At 40.6% G+C, this 16,803-nt stretch overlaps 1 protein-coding gene across 1 annotated transcript; it reads right to left on the bottom strand.

Moving 5' to 3' along the window:
- Window positions 1–1,044: 1,044 nt before the first annotated feature.
- LOC138802150 (olfactory receptor 2D3-like) lies at window positions 1,045–16,487 on the bottom strand. Its single transcript, XM_069985317.1, has 3 exons — window positions 16,456–16,487; window positions 13,270–13,403; window positions 1,045–1,975 (listed from the first exon to the last, which is right to left on the bottom strand). Exon 3 carries the CDS (start codon window positions 1,972–1,974, stop codon window positions 1,045–1,047), a length of 930 nt encoding a protein of 309 aa, XP_069841418.1. The 5' UTR covers window position 1,975; window positions 13,270–13,403; window positions 16,456–16,487.
- Window positions 16,488–16,803: the final 316 nt, after the last annotated feature.

The following is a 16,803-nucleotide window of genomic DNA, read 5'->3' as shown; positions in this document are numbered from 1 at the left end:
CGCCAAACAACACAAAATGGCACTGAACCATACAAAGATGGCTGTTGGGAAACAACATGGCGGTCATAAGCCAGCTCATGTAACCTTCTTTTTTCATCTTGTTTTTTCACCTTGTTTTTAATCTTATGTAAGTGAACAATATTTTGGATCACACTGTCAGACTTGATATGTTATGGGAAGCAGTCAGCAGAATTTGGCCAGTCTTGTTAACAACATCCTAGTAAGATAAATAATGCCTTACAGATGTGGGAACCCATCTGTAACTGCCTACTTTTAATGACTCAAATAAAGGTATATAAGATGTTAAATATAGCCACGCCTTTGTGATCATCAATTGACAGCAGTGATTGGGGATGCCTAAAGCTGCTTGAAGTGACCTGTCGCTAAGGCTTGGTGATATTTTCCTGATGATACCCATTTCAGAATCAATGAAGTGTGACACGGTGGTAAATGATAGATTATATTTTCAATAAACTATGTTTAACTATTGCTGATTTGTCTGACTTTTTCATGTTCTATAACGGAATCCAAAGAATCTAACTCTAAGCAAAACACCTGTCCCTTTAGAACAATGTAAATCCCTAAATATTGACAGATCATTCACACGAGGAGTCCATCCATGTTACACCAAGTACATCAGTGTGTTCCTCCAGGCCTCAAGCTCCCGCATTTGCAAGGAGAGCGAAAGCGGAGGTACGCAAGCTCTCCCATTAAAACTGATAGCAGACAGTATTCAGTGCCAAGTCCGTGCAGGGGGGGAAGGGTTTCTGCATAAAATCTTGACACAGATTCTGTATTGTGAACTGGGCCTTATCGACTAAAAAGTGTCTATTTCTCCTGTAGCTCCTCCCAAATAGATGTTTAACTGTGCAGCAGTTTAATTAACAAAAATGACCAAAATACAGCATGCTGAAAACAAACATCTAAAAAAATGGCCAAATCGCAAGAAAAAGGCATGGAAATTTATTTGTTTAACTAAAAATGCACAATGTGTATGCAGAGTAAAATCCAATTTAACAACAACTGATCTATTAACATTTGCAATTAAATAACATTTCTGGTGACCTTTATTAGAGCTGATTTGACTTCTTTATTCCTAAGGGTGTAAATTAACGGATTTAACATCGGAGTTATGGCAGAATAAAACACTGCCAACAATTTGTCAGTGCCGGCAGTAGCTAGAGATCTTGGCTTTAAATAAGAAACCATCGCTGAGCCATAAAAAACTGTTACAACCATTATGTGAGAGCCACATGTGGAAAAAGCTTTCTGTCGCCCTGTAGATGAAGCAATTCTTAGAATAGATCTGATAATTTTAACATAAGATGAAATAATAAAAATAACTGGTACAATTAACACAGTTGTCCCAATAGTATAATTTATAAGTTCCATTGTGGCAATACTGTCACATGCTAGCGAGAGGAGTTCTGGAATTTCACATTCAAAATGATTTATTACATTTCTGCCACAGCGATCCAAACTCCATACAACAGCAACACTTGGAATAGCCAATAAAAATCCACAAATCCATGTTCCAGAGGCTACTTTGATACATACAGACTTGCGGATAATGGAAGTGTAATGTAATGGATAGCATATTGCTATGTAGCGGTCATATGCCATCACAGCTAAAAGAATACACTCAGTTTCTCCAAGACCCAGTGAACAGTACATTTGGGTAACACATTCTGCCATAGAGATGTTTTTCCTGAAAGATAAAAAGTCTCTTAGCATCCGTGGTATAATTGATGATGAGTAGCAGATATCTAGAAAAGAAAGGTTGGCAAGAAAAAAGTACATAGGGTTGTGAAGGCTGATATCTGTGATGGTTACCAGAATAATAAGAAAGTTCCCAGACAATATCATTAGATAAATAATAAGAAAAAGAATAAAAAAGATGATCTGTAACAGATAATTATCAGTAAGTCCAAGAAGGATAAATTCTGTGACCAGAGAAACATTGTTCCAAGCCATTCTGGAAAATTAAACAATTATAATAATTATTTTTTAGTATAATCTTTTATGATGTTTTATTATTACTAAAAGGACAATATAACTAATGCAAGAAAAACAACTTATTATTGGTAAATATGCAAACTAAAACATATGTATACAGTAGTACCTTGGTTTAAGAGTAGATTGGATCGAGAGCATTTTGCAAGAAGAGCTCACAGTTTTTCAAGATTGTAATAATTGTAAGAGCATTGCGTTGCGTTGTCTGCATATCGGGGTCTACAGCACTGTATTCTGGCCTATGAAGTCTCCCTCACCTTCCAAATGATAGCAGATCCACTTCAGGGGGCAGGACTGTGGCGGTAATCTCTCACAAGCTGTAACCCCTCTCTCCCTGGACAGAGATTGCTGCATTTATGTATCCACATGTGTCCTGCTCATTCCTCTATGCTCCCTGCAGTCTCTGTCAGCCCTTGTGTTTCCCATCCTCTCTATTCCTGCCATAATGTACCTGCACTTACACTCAGCTATACACACTGCTGCTTTAATCTGCCTGTACTCACATTCAGCCACTCACACTGCTGTATAGAAAAGTTTCTGTCACTGTCCTCCTGCACAGCTCTGTAATTCTCACTTCCTGATTGGTCCTTGCTGAACACATACCCCTTCCCCATTGCTGTCATGTCACACAGACCTCTGACAGCAGCCCTGCTTCTCTCTTCGAGCCTGTTGCACTACACTACTGCATTATGGGGATCTGCAGTTCCATCCCGTATCTACAAACTGATGCAGTCTTTTTAGGTTTATGCTTTTATTCAGTGTTGGACTGGGCCACCGGAGGACCGGAGGTGGGCCCCTCCCTTCCTCCCACTTCCTGTCCAGCAGCTGGGGCCCCCCAGACAGCCATAGGATGATGCTGCCTGTCCTCAGTGGGCCCAGCTGCAGCAGGAAAAATACATGGTTTTGCCAGGTCTGCCCGACTCTGAGGAGACAGCCCCGGCAAAACCATTTCCTGGGTATGTCACGGGAAGCTCCGTCCCCGCCTCGGGAAGCCCCGCCCCCTTCCGGCATTCGAGATCTCACTCAAGCAGAGCAGGAAGAGGATTCGCTGGGGGACTAGAGGAACCCTACAGGTGAGGTAAGTATAGCTGTTTTTTGTTTTAAATACAGATGGAGGGGCTAGAGAATGATAAGGGAGGTACTGTTAGGCTGATGAGGGGCAAAAGGATGAGAGGAGTACTACTATGATGATGGAAGGGCAGGAGGATGAGAGGGGTACTACTATGATGATGGAAAGGCAGAAGGATGAAGGGGGAAGGAGGATGATGGAGGAGCAGGAGGATGAAGGGGGTAGTAGTATGATGGGGTAGGAGGATGATGGATGGGTAGTAATATGATGGAAGGGCAGGAGGATGAAGGGGGTAATAGTATGATGATAAAGGGCGTAGTATTACGATGATGGAGGGGCAGAAAGATGAATGGGTAGTAGTATGATGATGATGAAGGAGGTAGTAGTATGATGATGGAGGAGCAGGAGGATGAGAGGGGTAGTAGTATGATGATGGAGGAGCAGTAGGATGAAGGAGGTAGTAGTAAGATGATGGAGGAGCAGGAGGATGAGAGGGGTAGTAGTATGATGATGGATGATATGGATGGATGATATGGTCAGTAACAGTGTGATGGTATGTTGAGAGGTACAGTATGGTGATAATATATATATTAGTGCTGTTCCGGGGTCACTTCCACACACTGAGCCCCCACATAACTATGTATTATGATCTCCCACAAAGCATTCAGTGTACAATACACCAAGAATCCTCCAGGTACAACAACTGCAAGCACTACAACTCCCACCATTTACTGATAGTCTGCTTATGCTGGGAGTTGTAGTACATATGAGCTGCCACTGTAGAGACATATAGTGCTGGACCTTCAGGGCTGATGGTTGTAAGAGATTACAGCCACCAGAAGCTTCTGCACAACAATCAATTATTAAAGGTTTGTTCTGTCTGAAGCTACAACTCCCAACATACCCTTCGTTAAAGCTTCATAAGTGTAAGGTATTCTGAGAGTTATAGTTTGACTTAAAACATGTCATTCACAAGGGAGTTTTCGTAGATCCAGATGAATCCAGGATAGGGCTGGGTCAGTATGTCACTTTTTACCAATTCTTCTTTGGTGGGCCCCAAGGATCATTTCCTCTGGTGGGCCCCAGGTACCCCAGTCCGACGCTGCTTTTACTAAACATTGTATACCACATGCTGTTTGCTATACTTTACAGTAACTTATAATATGACAAATCCTGCTGTTTCTAAATGTTTGTTTCATTTGTTTTACATTTTATTCAGAATAAAAAAAATCATTATTTTGGGGAAGAGGAATCAATTATCTGCATTTCAATTATTTCTATGCCAGCCCAGTTTGAGCCCGGAAATAGTACTCAGGCCCTCCTATACGTTACATAATGGTAAGGTCCCCATTCTTACCCGAAGACCCCCTACCCCCAGTGCACTCTCCTGAAGACTTATATTCCTATTTATTGTGCTGCTTTCTGCTACGTGTTTCCCCCCCAATAGGTATTCTTCCTAAGGGTCCACTTACACAGAAAGATTATCTGACAGATTATCTGCCACATCATGGCCACATCATACTGAGTACAGGATACTAGGAAAGCTGGGTGAATTCCATCATACTGGATATAGGATATAAGAAAAAGCTTGGTCCGATCCCAGACGGGGTGTATACTATATGTATAAACTCCGGCCAGGAATCCCTCTAGCTGCAGCACAATGTAAGTTAAGAATTAATCACAGTCGTGATTAATACTTAACTTACGTTGTGTAAACAAGGCCTTAGACTGCATGCAAACACAGAGAGTCTCTAGCTCTTTATCTGTATTTTGGATGACTGTTGATTGAAGCTTTATAATACCTTTATTACCAACTGCATCTGCTGCACCAACTGCATCTACCTTAAAGAGGATTTACCACCAGGTACATCCTCTTTAACCTGAAGCCACTGATCGAACGGCGCCGGCACGGGGAAGCCGGTGCCGCTGTCCATTTTTCGTTTTGCATTGTGTGAACAGCGATTATTTATAATAGGCAGGTACATTATTTTAACTCCCGTTCTAAAGAACATAACGATCTGTGAACATAGCAGGCGGCATTACATTGACTTTAATGCAATGCTGCCCCTGCAGTAAAGAATGGACACAGATTCCATTGCAATCAGTGTCTATTGTTTAATGAAAAAAAAACGTTGTTTGAACATAGCCTAACTCTGATTTGAATGGCATTCTCTAAAGTTTTTTGATGCTCCTAATATACGGCTTACAGTTTGTGTATTCTGTGCTCCTGTGATATGTTTTTTTTATTTTCTCATTCTAGTTTTCTAAGGCTATGTTCACACATCTTTTAATGCAAAATAATAACTTATTTTTGCTGGGTTCACACTGTGTTTTTGCAATCCATTTTTATCATCCATTTTATGTAGTGTACACAAAAACATGGTCAACTACATTTTTGTGTATGCTAAAAAAAAGATTAGTTTTGATCGTTTTTTTGTGTTTTTTATATAATGAAAGTCAAAACCTTCTTTTTTTTTTGCATAAAGCGGATAAAAAATAGATTGCCAAAATGCAGTTTGAACTCAGCCTTAGGGTAGGTTCATACTGAGGAATTCTTGCGGATAATGTCCGTGGAATTCGCTGTCTGTCCACGCGCACGGCCGCACACCTTTCCACCGGCTTCCTAGACACCATTCTATGGGCCAGCGTATTCCGCTATCTGCCGAAAGAAGTGACATGTCACAAACACAGATCTTATAGGCTTCTATGGGGGGATCTGTGCTGTGATCTCATCCGAGTTATGATATGGCCTTTTTTTTCACAGAACAGATTGAGGATCTATGAAAAAAACTGAATGTGTAGCCCAATAGGAAGCAATAGGCTATAAAATTGTTTGTGGTCACAGATCCCTGATCATGGACAACTTTACGGAACATGTGACTAAGGCTATGTTCACACAACGTCAAAAATAGAGAAAAGACGTCCGCTTTTGCAATTTAAAATAACGTCCATTTTTGCTGTGATTTATCCGATTGCAATGCAATGCATTGAAGTCAACGGGAAAACGGATGTCCAATGCACACAATGTATTGAATAATGGACGTTATCACCACGGACATCAAAACAATGATCATGAAAATTATTTTTGGACATTGTGTGCAAACAGCGGATGTTTGTTATTACTTGTTCACACACAGTTTTTCTTTTGTCACCTTTCTTTCTCCATTTTTACTATTAAATTCAATGGACTTTTCAATTAAGCCGCAGCCAAAGGTCAATTAGTAACTCCAAACTAGAATAATGTGCAGCCGTAGTTTCACTAAGGAAAGGCTAAACAAAAAATGACGTCCATTATTTTAGACTAAAAAAATAACGGACGTCATTTTAAACTGAGCTGAGAAGACGTTGTATGAACATAGCCAGACACTACATTTAAGTGAATTAGTCACTGCTATAAAGGATAAAGCTGTGGCTCAAAGCTGAGTGAACTAAGTACCATATTACAACTGCGTAAGAGACTGAAATTCTGGCCTATCAATCTTAATAAAAAGAATGTGCCAATATTGATAATTAGAACATTACCAACTGACCTCCAATGAACCATAAAAAGAGTATGTCAATTATAATAAATAGAAGGTTGACTCATTGACCCTAAAAAGAACAAATAGCATTTCAATATGTGAAATAATATGTGCAAGTCCCCATTAGATTTCCTTCTTACACAATGGAAGTGCTAGGAAATAGGAAATTAAAACAGATATATGCTATTAGGATATTTTATTAGAAAAACTTAAAAGAATTATTGGATGTTACGTAGTTAGTTCATCTGCTTTATTTAGGCTGATTAAAGAGAGAGATTAGAGTGATATATCTACCTTATTTTTTTAAGCCAAAACCTGGAACAGACTATAAACAGAGATCAGGTCATAAAGGAAAGATTGAGATTTCTCCTCTTTTCAAATCCATGCCTGGCTTTGGCTTCCTAGCATTGTGCGCCCTCTGTTCTTCGCCGAAGGAATTGACATGTCAATTCTTTCAGCAGAGAGCGGAGGGTGCACATGGGATCCTATTCAACGAATGGTCCATGCAAAATTTCAAAATTTTGCGCAGGCATTACTCACTGTGAACGGGCCCTAAATCTCTCTGTGTAAACACAGAGTTCTGGGATTTGATTAATGATGGATGGGAAAAATAGAGATCACGTAGAGAAAAATTTTCTCGGTCTATGTGCACACAATGTCTTTTTTAGATAAAAAAAAGCCATTTTTTATAATGAAAGCTAATAACCCCTTTCACATCAGCCATATGGCTATATATGTTCCTGCTGCTGATGCCCCGTGCAGCAGGAACGTATATATACACCTTCCTGACAGTAAAGGGGTTTTAATGTGTGCAGGGCCATTTCAATGCAATCAGCCCTGCACACATTACTGTCCCCAGACCCTGGCATAATATGTGCATAGAGTCTGATCTCAGACAGACCGCACAGATCGCCGATTAAACTGATCAAAGTTTAAATTACCTCATTTCCCATTATAAAAATAAAAATGTGTAAAAAATAAACATATTACATATTGTAGCGTGCAGAATTGTCCAATCTATTAAAATATAACAATATTGTTCATGCACAGTGAACAGCGTAAATGAAAAGAGTAAAAAAAAAAAATCAGGTGTGCTATTTTTTTTTTAAATTATTTAAATCTTTTACACCAATAAAAACTAGAGATCATGGCGCAAAAAAATGACATCCCAACCAGCCTTGTAGGTGGAAAATAAAAGCTCTAGGGGGAGGGGGGGCTGGGCAGTATTTGCTAAAAGTTCAGCCATTGTCAAATCAGGCATTTAATATTAAAAATAAAATGTAAAAAAAAGTATTCAAAAAGTTTATTCCCCCCCCCCCCCCCAATTTATTTAAATTCCTGGCCCCAGGTAAATCTGCACCCTTGCCTCACACATAAAAGAACGACTTTGATTTTAGGGCCTCCTTCTATTTTGTATATATAGCATACATAGCATAAATCTGGAAGCTTTTTCACAGAACAAAACTAAAACCTGATCACACACCTTAAGTAAATATGTACCCGTTGCACACCTTAAGTAAATATGTCGGAGCACAAAACAGACAGGGAAAATGGACAAAAACCCGTCAATTTTCTGATGGGAACACGTTAGCCCGTCAAAAAAAATTAAAGCAATATCCAATTCTCATTATGTGTTGCCATATTCTGAGATTATTTTTTTTTTACGCTTTCAGCAATTTAGTTGTGTAGTTTTTTTTTTTTTTGTTTTTTTTTTCAGGATGGTCTGATGCTTTTGTTTGTTTATTGATCTTGAGGTACTTATGACCTATTAAGCACTTTGTTTTGAGAGAGGCATGATTATCAAAAAACAACACTTTTAGCATTTTTATGGAGTTTACTTTGGGTATACATGATGTTAATTGTATACTGTAGCTCAGTGAGAATATGATATTTTTTTTACAACTTAAACAATAAAACTTTTCATGTTAGTATGATGACATGTGAGGGGTTAGAGAGTGCGAGGGAATGTTTTATGTGGGATAAGTTGACATTTTTATCGATACAACAGTGTTTTAAGGAAAACATACGCTTTTGATTTTTTTTGTTTTGTTTTTAGAAAGGTGGAATTTAAAAAAGCCATAATTTTTGTAATATTTTTTTTCTATGACACGCACCATGATTTTTTCATCGCTTAGCTTTTTATTTATGTGGCTTATTTATATAACCATCCTGTTTTGCATGCTTTTAAAGTTTAACATCTCCAAAAAAAAAAGGCAAAACTAAAAAATGATTAGTTTATAGCTATGTTCACAAAACGTCTTTTAGGCAATATAATGGCCATTGTTTGATAACTACATGCATAAAATACATTATGTAAACATAGCCTAAAAAGGATAAAAAATGATACAAAGTGATAAGACATACATTAAAAAATAGACAGTTATTTCAGTGATTACTGTTAATTTTTTTTTTTCAAAGATGAAAAAAGGACATGTCATCAGTATACATCAGATACTAATACATTAAAAAATATATATATATATAAAAAAATAATAACATTACATAAACCAATAAATGAATTTTATGTTTCAACAAGATGGCCAAATGTAATATGAACAGACAAATACATTTAAGAAAGATCAGTGAACAAGACATTGTTGTATGGTAGTAAATAATAAAATCAGAAACACATACCAATCCCAAGGACAAAGTGGAAAGGAAGAGCTGTCCCTTAGTTGATAAAAGTTATGAAACTTTCAGATGATTTAGCCTTTTTATTTATTACCATCTGACTTGTGTGATTTTTTTATTTCCCAAGACTGGATGTCCCAAGTGATTAATTAGTTTGCAATAATTAGATATAATATTTTGACAGATGTTTCATCTCTAATACAGGGAATTCTATTCCAAACATATACACTGTGCACATATGGCCTTCTCCTCAAATAACTTTTTTTTATGTGTTTTTTTATTTTTATTTTAGAACATTATATTTATATACATGTAGTTATTACAAATAGTAATAGTAAAATATTAACATTTATGCTTTTTGATAGTAAAATACGACTGTTTGTGTTGATTTTTTCTTAATATAATTATACTATACTTGCTACCAAATTCGCTAAACATGGCAGCCACAATGGCGGCCGAACATGTTTTTTTACATTAGTGTCAGTTGGCAGGAGCAGGGGATTATTCATAATCCCTTGCAGTCGTCCAGTCACCTGCAATTGGGTGACTATAAAGCCCCTCTAAACTTTAGGAACATGACAGCAATCTTTCCTGTAAAACGGGACAGGGGGTGGGGAAATCATTCATAGCAATCTTCCGTCTTGTCTTCAGGGAAACGGGCAGCAGAGCCCTCAGAAAGCTCACTTAAGTATAGGAGTGCAGTGTTTCAGAGCAGGTGAACTGTTCCTTTCTAGCAAGTATGGGTCAGTACTGTATGTATATGTATCTGCTCTGAGACTGAAGTTGTAGTATGCAATTCCCACCACCAGGTGTCACTGTGATGCACACCTACTACTGCACAACCAAAGGAGAAACTGTATTAAGGGTTAACTTTCTATTATACTGTATGTACAGCTAATGCCACTGTGTTCTAATTCATGCTTATCCAGTCCCTGAATTGGCAACCTCAGAGGTCACAGAGGGTTATCTTGTCCTTTGGTCCAATCATATCCCCCTGAAGGCCAAGGTTATATCTAGTGGGTGTGGGACTGATTCAGTTAGGGGTTCTAGTTGTTAGTAGTTAGTTAGTGAGAGTAGCCTCAGTAGAGAGTCCAGAGTTTTGTGTATGGGGAACAACGCTACAGAGAGCCTGCTGAGAGACTTTCCTGGGACTGGCCAGACAGCCAGGGCCCATGTGCAGGACTAACCTCTATTTCTTCCTATGTCCTGATTACTTAGCCATGTCTGGCTAGCGCAATGGGTGGAGGGACTGCAATGAAGGATGGGACTAAACCTATTCACACTGGGGAGTTCTCTTATTCTACCTGATGGCTACTCAAGGTTTTTTTTTTAATCAGATATTTTTTTATTAAACATTTTTTCAGTGTTACAACAAGACCCATTCCCCCTCCCTCGCTCTCCCTCCCACAACTTATACCCCCCCCCCCCACAGGACAACATGTCCGAACATCATCTCTTTATGACGCAGCAAGAGAACAACACTAGGATACATAAAAAATATATATATCTTGTATACATATAACCATATGTTCCAGTGCTCATCCAACTATCATTTAGTAGTTTTCCACAGACAGGGGGTCCCACTCACACAATCCACGCACACCAACACACACACTAGCACAGTCCCAGTATGTATCTCCGATTATAAGGTCGGTCTAGCAGCCCTACGTTCACGTTCCATATTTTGATCAGCCAGCAGCAGAAAAGCTTCCGTAGGGTTACGTTTCAGAAAGTGGGACGGCAGACCAGGAGTGTCCACCCACGGGCCCCATATGGCCTCATATTTTTTCATGGCTTTTCTTTTTTTATATATCCCTTTCTCCAATCTTATCACATGGTTTATTTTATTGGTCAATTCAACCACAGTAGGGGGTTCAGCTTGTAACCAGTGCTGGGCGATCAATTTGCGGGCCTGATACAATATCCTGCATATTGCCAACTCAGCTCCAGCAGGTTCAGCTGATTCATTTACCAAGCCCAAAACGCACTGCAGAGGCTCAAGGGGTACTGTAATATGGTATACCTTTCTAATTAAGGCAAGGACTTCTCTCCAGTATCTTTCCAATTCTGTACAGCTCCACATAATATGGATTATGTGTGCTCCTTCCATTTGGCATCTGGGGCATCTAGAGTCAGCCCTCAGACCTACATCATATAGAAATTTTGGAGAGCGATAGACTCTATGAAGAAGAAATAGCTGTGATTTCCTATGTGTTTCAGACAGAGCCAACTTAGGAGCCAGAATTGCAGACCACTGCTCCTCTGTAATAGTGCCCACGTCTGCCTCCCACTTAGCCTTCACCGTTAGGGGCTTGGTACCATGAAATGCAGACAGTAGACATTGATAGATAAACGATATAAGACCCCTTGAGTCCTCCGCAGTCAGCACAGAGCGGATATTAGCACAAGTTGCAATCAGCGGTGGTATGACAAATTAAGCCTCAATTGCATGTCGCAACTGCAAATATCTATAAAACATTACTTGCGGTATCTGATATGCTTCCTGCAACATCACAAACGACTTAAGGACACCGTCCCTATATAGCTGTGACACTCTACACACACCTTTGCTTTCCCACTCCCCTCTCTCTTCTAGCAGAAACAAATGTTGTAGGTCAGGATTGTTCCACAAAGGTGTATATTCCGTACAGCCCTCATATCCAAGAAGCTGTTTCACCTTCCTCCATACTCTACACAACTTTGGAGTGATGATCGGGACATCTGGTGGCCTGGTCTGCGCCGCTATTTCCAAAAGATTAATGGGCAACATTCCCCCAGACACACATTGGAGTAACCTCCCATTCGGTCCCAGTCTGTCCAGCGCATCCCATCCCCTCATCTGCTGAAACTGTGCGGCCAAATAATATAAATACGGGTTAGGTGCTGCTAATCCTCCGTCCTCCTTCCCCCTTTTCAACGTGTCCAACCTGATCCTTGCACTCCGACCATCCCAGATTAGCTCTCTGAAGAGTGATTGGATTTTCTTAAAGTGAATATTGGGTACCCATACAGGTGCATTATGGAGGATATATAGAAATTGTGGCATAAGGATCATCTTGGCAAGGTTTGCCCTGCCAACCAAGGAAAGAGGCAGTTTTCTCCATACTTTTACCTTCACCTGTGCCCTGGTCAGTAGAGGAGTCAGATTCAGCGCCAAATACTTAGAAAGATTAGGATGTATTTGAATCCCTAGGTATTTAAATTGGTGCACTACCGGAATACAATGCGTTTGTAGCAAAGGCAGATCAGGAAGAGGGTCCAATGGCAAGAGTACTGATTTATTCCAGTTAATGAGGAGCCCGGAATATCTCCCAAAGCCCCCAAGCATATCCATTATAACTGGCAGGGATGCCGCCAAGTTACCAACAAACAACAGCATGTCGTCTGCATATAGTGCAATACGGTCTTCAAGTGGCCCATGCTTAAATCCCACTATAGCGGGGGAGGCCCTAAGCATTACCACCAACGGCTCAATGGCCAGGGAAAACAGAAAAGGCGACAAAGGACAGCCCTGTCTGGTCCCCCTGGCCAACGGTAAAACTTCAGAAAGTAGGCCGTTGACCCTAAGTCGGGCCGTAGGCATAGTATAAAGAAGGCGAATCCACCCAAGATATTTAGGGCCAAACCCCATTTGTGAAAGCACACACCACAGATATCTCCACTCGACGCTGTCAAAAGCCTTGGCAGCGTCGAGTGAGAGAATAGCCTTAGCCCCCTCCCCACCCTCCCCAGGAGCCTGTAGATTAAGATATAACCTTCTAATGTTATCAGCTGTAGATTTTCCAGGCATAAACCCAGTTTGGTCGGGGTGAATTAGATGAGAGATAACAGTAAGAAGTCTGTTCGCCAGTACCTTAGCTATCAGTTTAATATCAGTACATAACAACGAGATGGGTCTATATGATCCCTTCAGCGTGTTGTCCTGCCCTGGTTTGGGAATAAGGACCACTACAGCCTCTGCCATGGACCCCGGTAATCTGCCCTCATCACACGCCGCACCAAATGCAGACAATAGTGTCGGCAGGAGGATCTCACCGTACTGTTTAAAGAACTCAGCCGATAATCCATCAACACCAGGAGATTTTTCATTCGGGAAATCTTTTAGCGCTTCCTCCAACTCCTCCACTGCCAGGGGACGATCCAGCTCCTCTCTCTGTGCTTCTGTTAACCTACGAAGTGGAATGGAAGAAACATAGGCAGTTAGCTCATCCTCTCCACAGTCAAGTTTAGACGCATATGTGTCTTTATAAAAAGAGACCATTTCCGCCAAGATATCTTCATCTGCTGTCACTATCTGTCCCGCACCCGTTTGTAGCTGGGCTATGAAAGAAGGTCCTCTCTGGGCCGAGGCAACCCTCGCCAACAACCTCCCAGTACTCTCCCCACTCTCAAAATACCTAAGCTGCTGAAAGAACCGCTTATCATCAGCAGTATGCTCCAAACGATCATTATACATATCCTGAGCATCTACCCATTGCTTCTTGGACTCCTCAGATGGACGTTCCACATACCCCCGTTCAGTGTGTTCTAATCTAGACTGCAGCATATTATGGATTTCTTTCGTTTTGGATTTACATTTACTTATTGCTTTAATCAGCACTCCTCCCAAATATGCTTTGAGAGAATCCCAAACCATTCTTTTAGCGGCCGTACCATCATTTACCTCCATAAAGAAAGCAATTTCAGCAGGGATGGGAGGGACAGGCTGAATCAGCTGGAGCCAGAATGGGTTGAGACGCCAAGGCGCCCGTAAGGAGCCAGGACGATTCCCACAGCACAGGGTGACTTTTACCGGAGAGTGGTCAGAGAGCCGTCTATGCAGATATTCTACCGCCACCACCATAGCACGCATAAGGCTATTGCCTATCGCAAGGTCTATTCGGGACAGAGTACCATGAGAAGCCGAGTAACAAGAGAATTGGTGCTGTGTCGGGTTAAGCAGCCTCCATAGATCAAAGAGGTCAACCTCACTCAGTAATTTACTCATGCCTGTCGGAGCAGCGGGAGAGACTGCAGCCCCTTGCACAAATCTGTCTAGGTGTATGTCCATGGTATTATTAAAATCTCCTATAATTAGTGTGGGCAGGTCAGGACAGGAAGTGGCTACTCAAGGTTACTGAGGTATCGTACAAGCCAATAGTTTTGCTAAGTGTATATACTGAGTCTCTACTGCAAGTTGCTAGTGTCCCTAGAGGGTCTACTGGATAACTATCTCTACCCACTAGTTGGGCCTTCAGTCCCTGATCGTGTATCATTCTGTGTCCACATGGTAGCTTGGGCAGATGTCTTTTCCTGTGGATTGAGGAACTTTCTAAATAGGCCCAGTCTTTAGCCTGCAGAATCCCAATTTACCCAAGCTGTACACCCAAAAAGCCTATTCAACTAACTAAACTATATTCAAGTGTATTCAAGAAAACTACAACTCCTAGTAGCCTGCCTGTGCGCCTATTGTGTTAAGGGGTGGCCATAGCTGGTCACTGTGAGCCGGTAAGAGCGTCAACAGCTAGGGAGAGGAACAGGAATGTGGATCCTTGAATCGCCCTGTAGGCATGACAAATATGGTGAAAGTTAAATGCCCTGCCTGAGGGTTGTTCAGCTCTTTATAAAAGGATTGCTTTTGTTTATTGTATGAACAATGGAGCAATAATAGCTTAGAGGTATTACCATTGTAATTGTGAAATCCGAATGATGTACTACAATCTGTCCTGCATTATTTAACAATGGCAAAAAGCTAACTGTATACAGTGGTGCCTTGGATTACGAGCATAATTCATTCCAGGACGGTACTTGTAATCCAAATCCACTCTTAAACCAAAGCAAATTTTCTCAGAAGAAATCACTGATATGCAGACAATTGGTTCCACATCCCCAAAATTATGATTTTCTATTCTAAATAACATGTAGAACAGATGAAACAAACAACAAGAAACAGTTACTGTACAGTATATAGCAATCAGCATGTGTAAACCTGAAAAAAAGAAAAAAGAAAAAAAAACAGCAGTTTGTAGATACAGAATGGAGATGCAGACCCCCATAATGCAGTATTGTAGTACAACAGGCTAGAATAGAAAAGCAGGGCTGCTATGCAAGGTCTGTGTGGTCACATGGCAGCAATGGGGAAGGGGTGTGTGTTCAGCATGAACAGGAAGTGAGAATAACAGAGCTGTGCAGGAGGACGAAGACAAACTTTATATACAGCAATTTGAATGGCTGAGTTTAATTGCAGGCACATTATAGCTGCAGTGTGTATAGATGAGTGTGAGTGCAGGCAATATTATACAGGAATGGAGAGGATGTCCAGAACTGACAAGATGTCCAGAAGTTTCAGAATCCAAATACTATTGTCCGACAAAAATCCACAAGTGTCGAAACCATAAACTGGCAAACCCTATATGCGTTACTACAAACTTGTTATTAATGTCCGTCAGGTCTCAAAAGCAAAAGCAATAAACAGTATTTGCAAAACAGTCTTGTTTATGCCAGAGGGAGCAATGAGCCCTATTATGCCCTATCAGGTGCACCACACTATCCCTCCTCGCTCAGGGAGTAGCAGGGTGATGGCCTTAAAAAGGACGGCCCCTGCCCTGTGCTATCCCTAAAACCACTTACCCTACGATCTCCCTTCTTAGTCTCCCAACACAAGTGTTTCGATCAGAGGATAAAACAGTAAGCAAGGGTAGAGAAACAACAAAACAGACTGCCTCCTTGCCGTCTTGTCCATTTCATATGGTGAAGGTGGTTCACATAGGAGATGTGTTTTGTAAGTTTTAACCTTATTATTAACCTATTGCAGTTATGTATAGTTTCTTTTTTAAGGCTGGGTTCACACTACGTATATTTCAGTCAGTGTTGTGGTCCTCATATTGCAACCAAAACCAGGAGTGGATTGAATACACAGAAAGGCTCTGTTGACACAATGTTGTAATTGAGTGGATGGCCGTCATTTAATGGCAAATATTTGCTGGTATTTTAAAACAACGGCTGTTGTATTGAAATAATGGCAGTTATTTACTGTTATATGGCGGCCATCCACTCAATTTCAACATTGTGTGAACAGATCCTTTCTGTGTTTTCAATCCACTCCTGGTTTTGGTTGCAATATGAGGACCACAATACTGACTGAAATATACGTAGGGTGAACCCAGCCTCACCAATAAAACAAGGACTTTGTAGGCAAAAATAATATTTTTACTTTACAACCCCCTCAAAACTGCAGAGTACCTGTCTTCTCTTCACAGATGGCTGAGTTTAACAGACCACCTCATATAACTGGACCAGAGGTTGTGATTTGACATCTGGCTGCCATGGAAACCAAACTCCAAGTTTGGCGCTTACAGAGGCAGCCTAGCTGTGTATTGTAGCAGGCCTATGCTGTACATACAATACATATACATTGGTATTCAGTACCCTAGCTCCCCCCCCCCCCACACACACACACACACACTGAAAAATAAATAAATAAACAAACATGTAACCAAATATAGAAGAGTAACAAAAGATGATCATGTAAACAGTTTACAATCTCAACACAGCATAATTGCATAAAAAATATAAAGTGCTCGTGCCAAA

Source organism: Dendropsophus ebraccatus, chromosome 9 (genome assembly GCF_027789765.1).
Source record: "Dendropsophus ebraccatus isolate aDenEbr1 chromosome 9, aDenEbr1.pat, whole genome shotgun sequence".
In the NCBI taxonomy this organism is placed as follows: Eukaryota; Metazoa; Chordata; class Amphibia; order Anura; family Hylidae; genus Dendropsophus; species Dendropsophus ebraccatus.
This window is presented reverse-complemented; position numbering and strand designations above follow the sequence as displayed.

Bases quoted from the DNA above. Each gene is read 5' to 3' on its own strand.
- LOC138802150 (XM_069985317.1), bottom strand. From the start codon at position 1,974: ATGGCTTGGAACAATGTTTCTCTGGTCACAGAATTTATCCTTCTTGGA.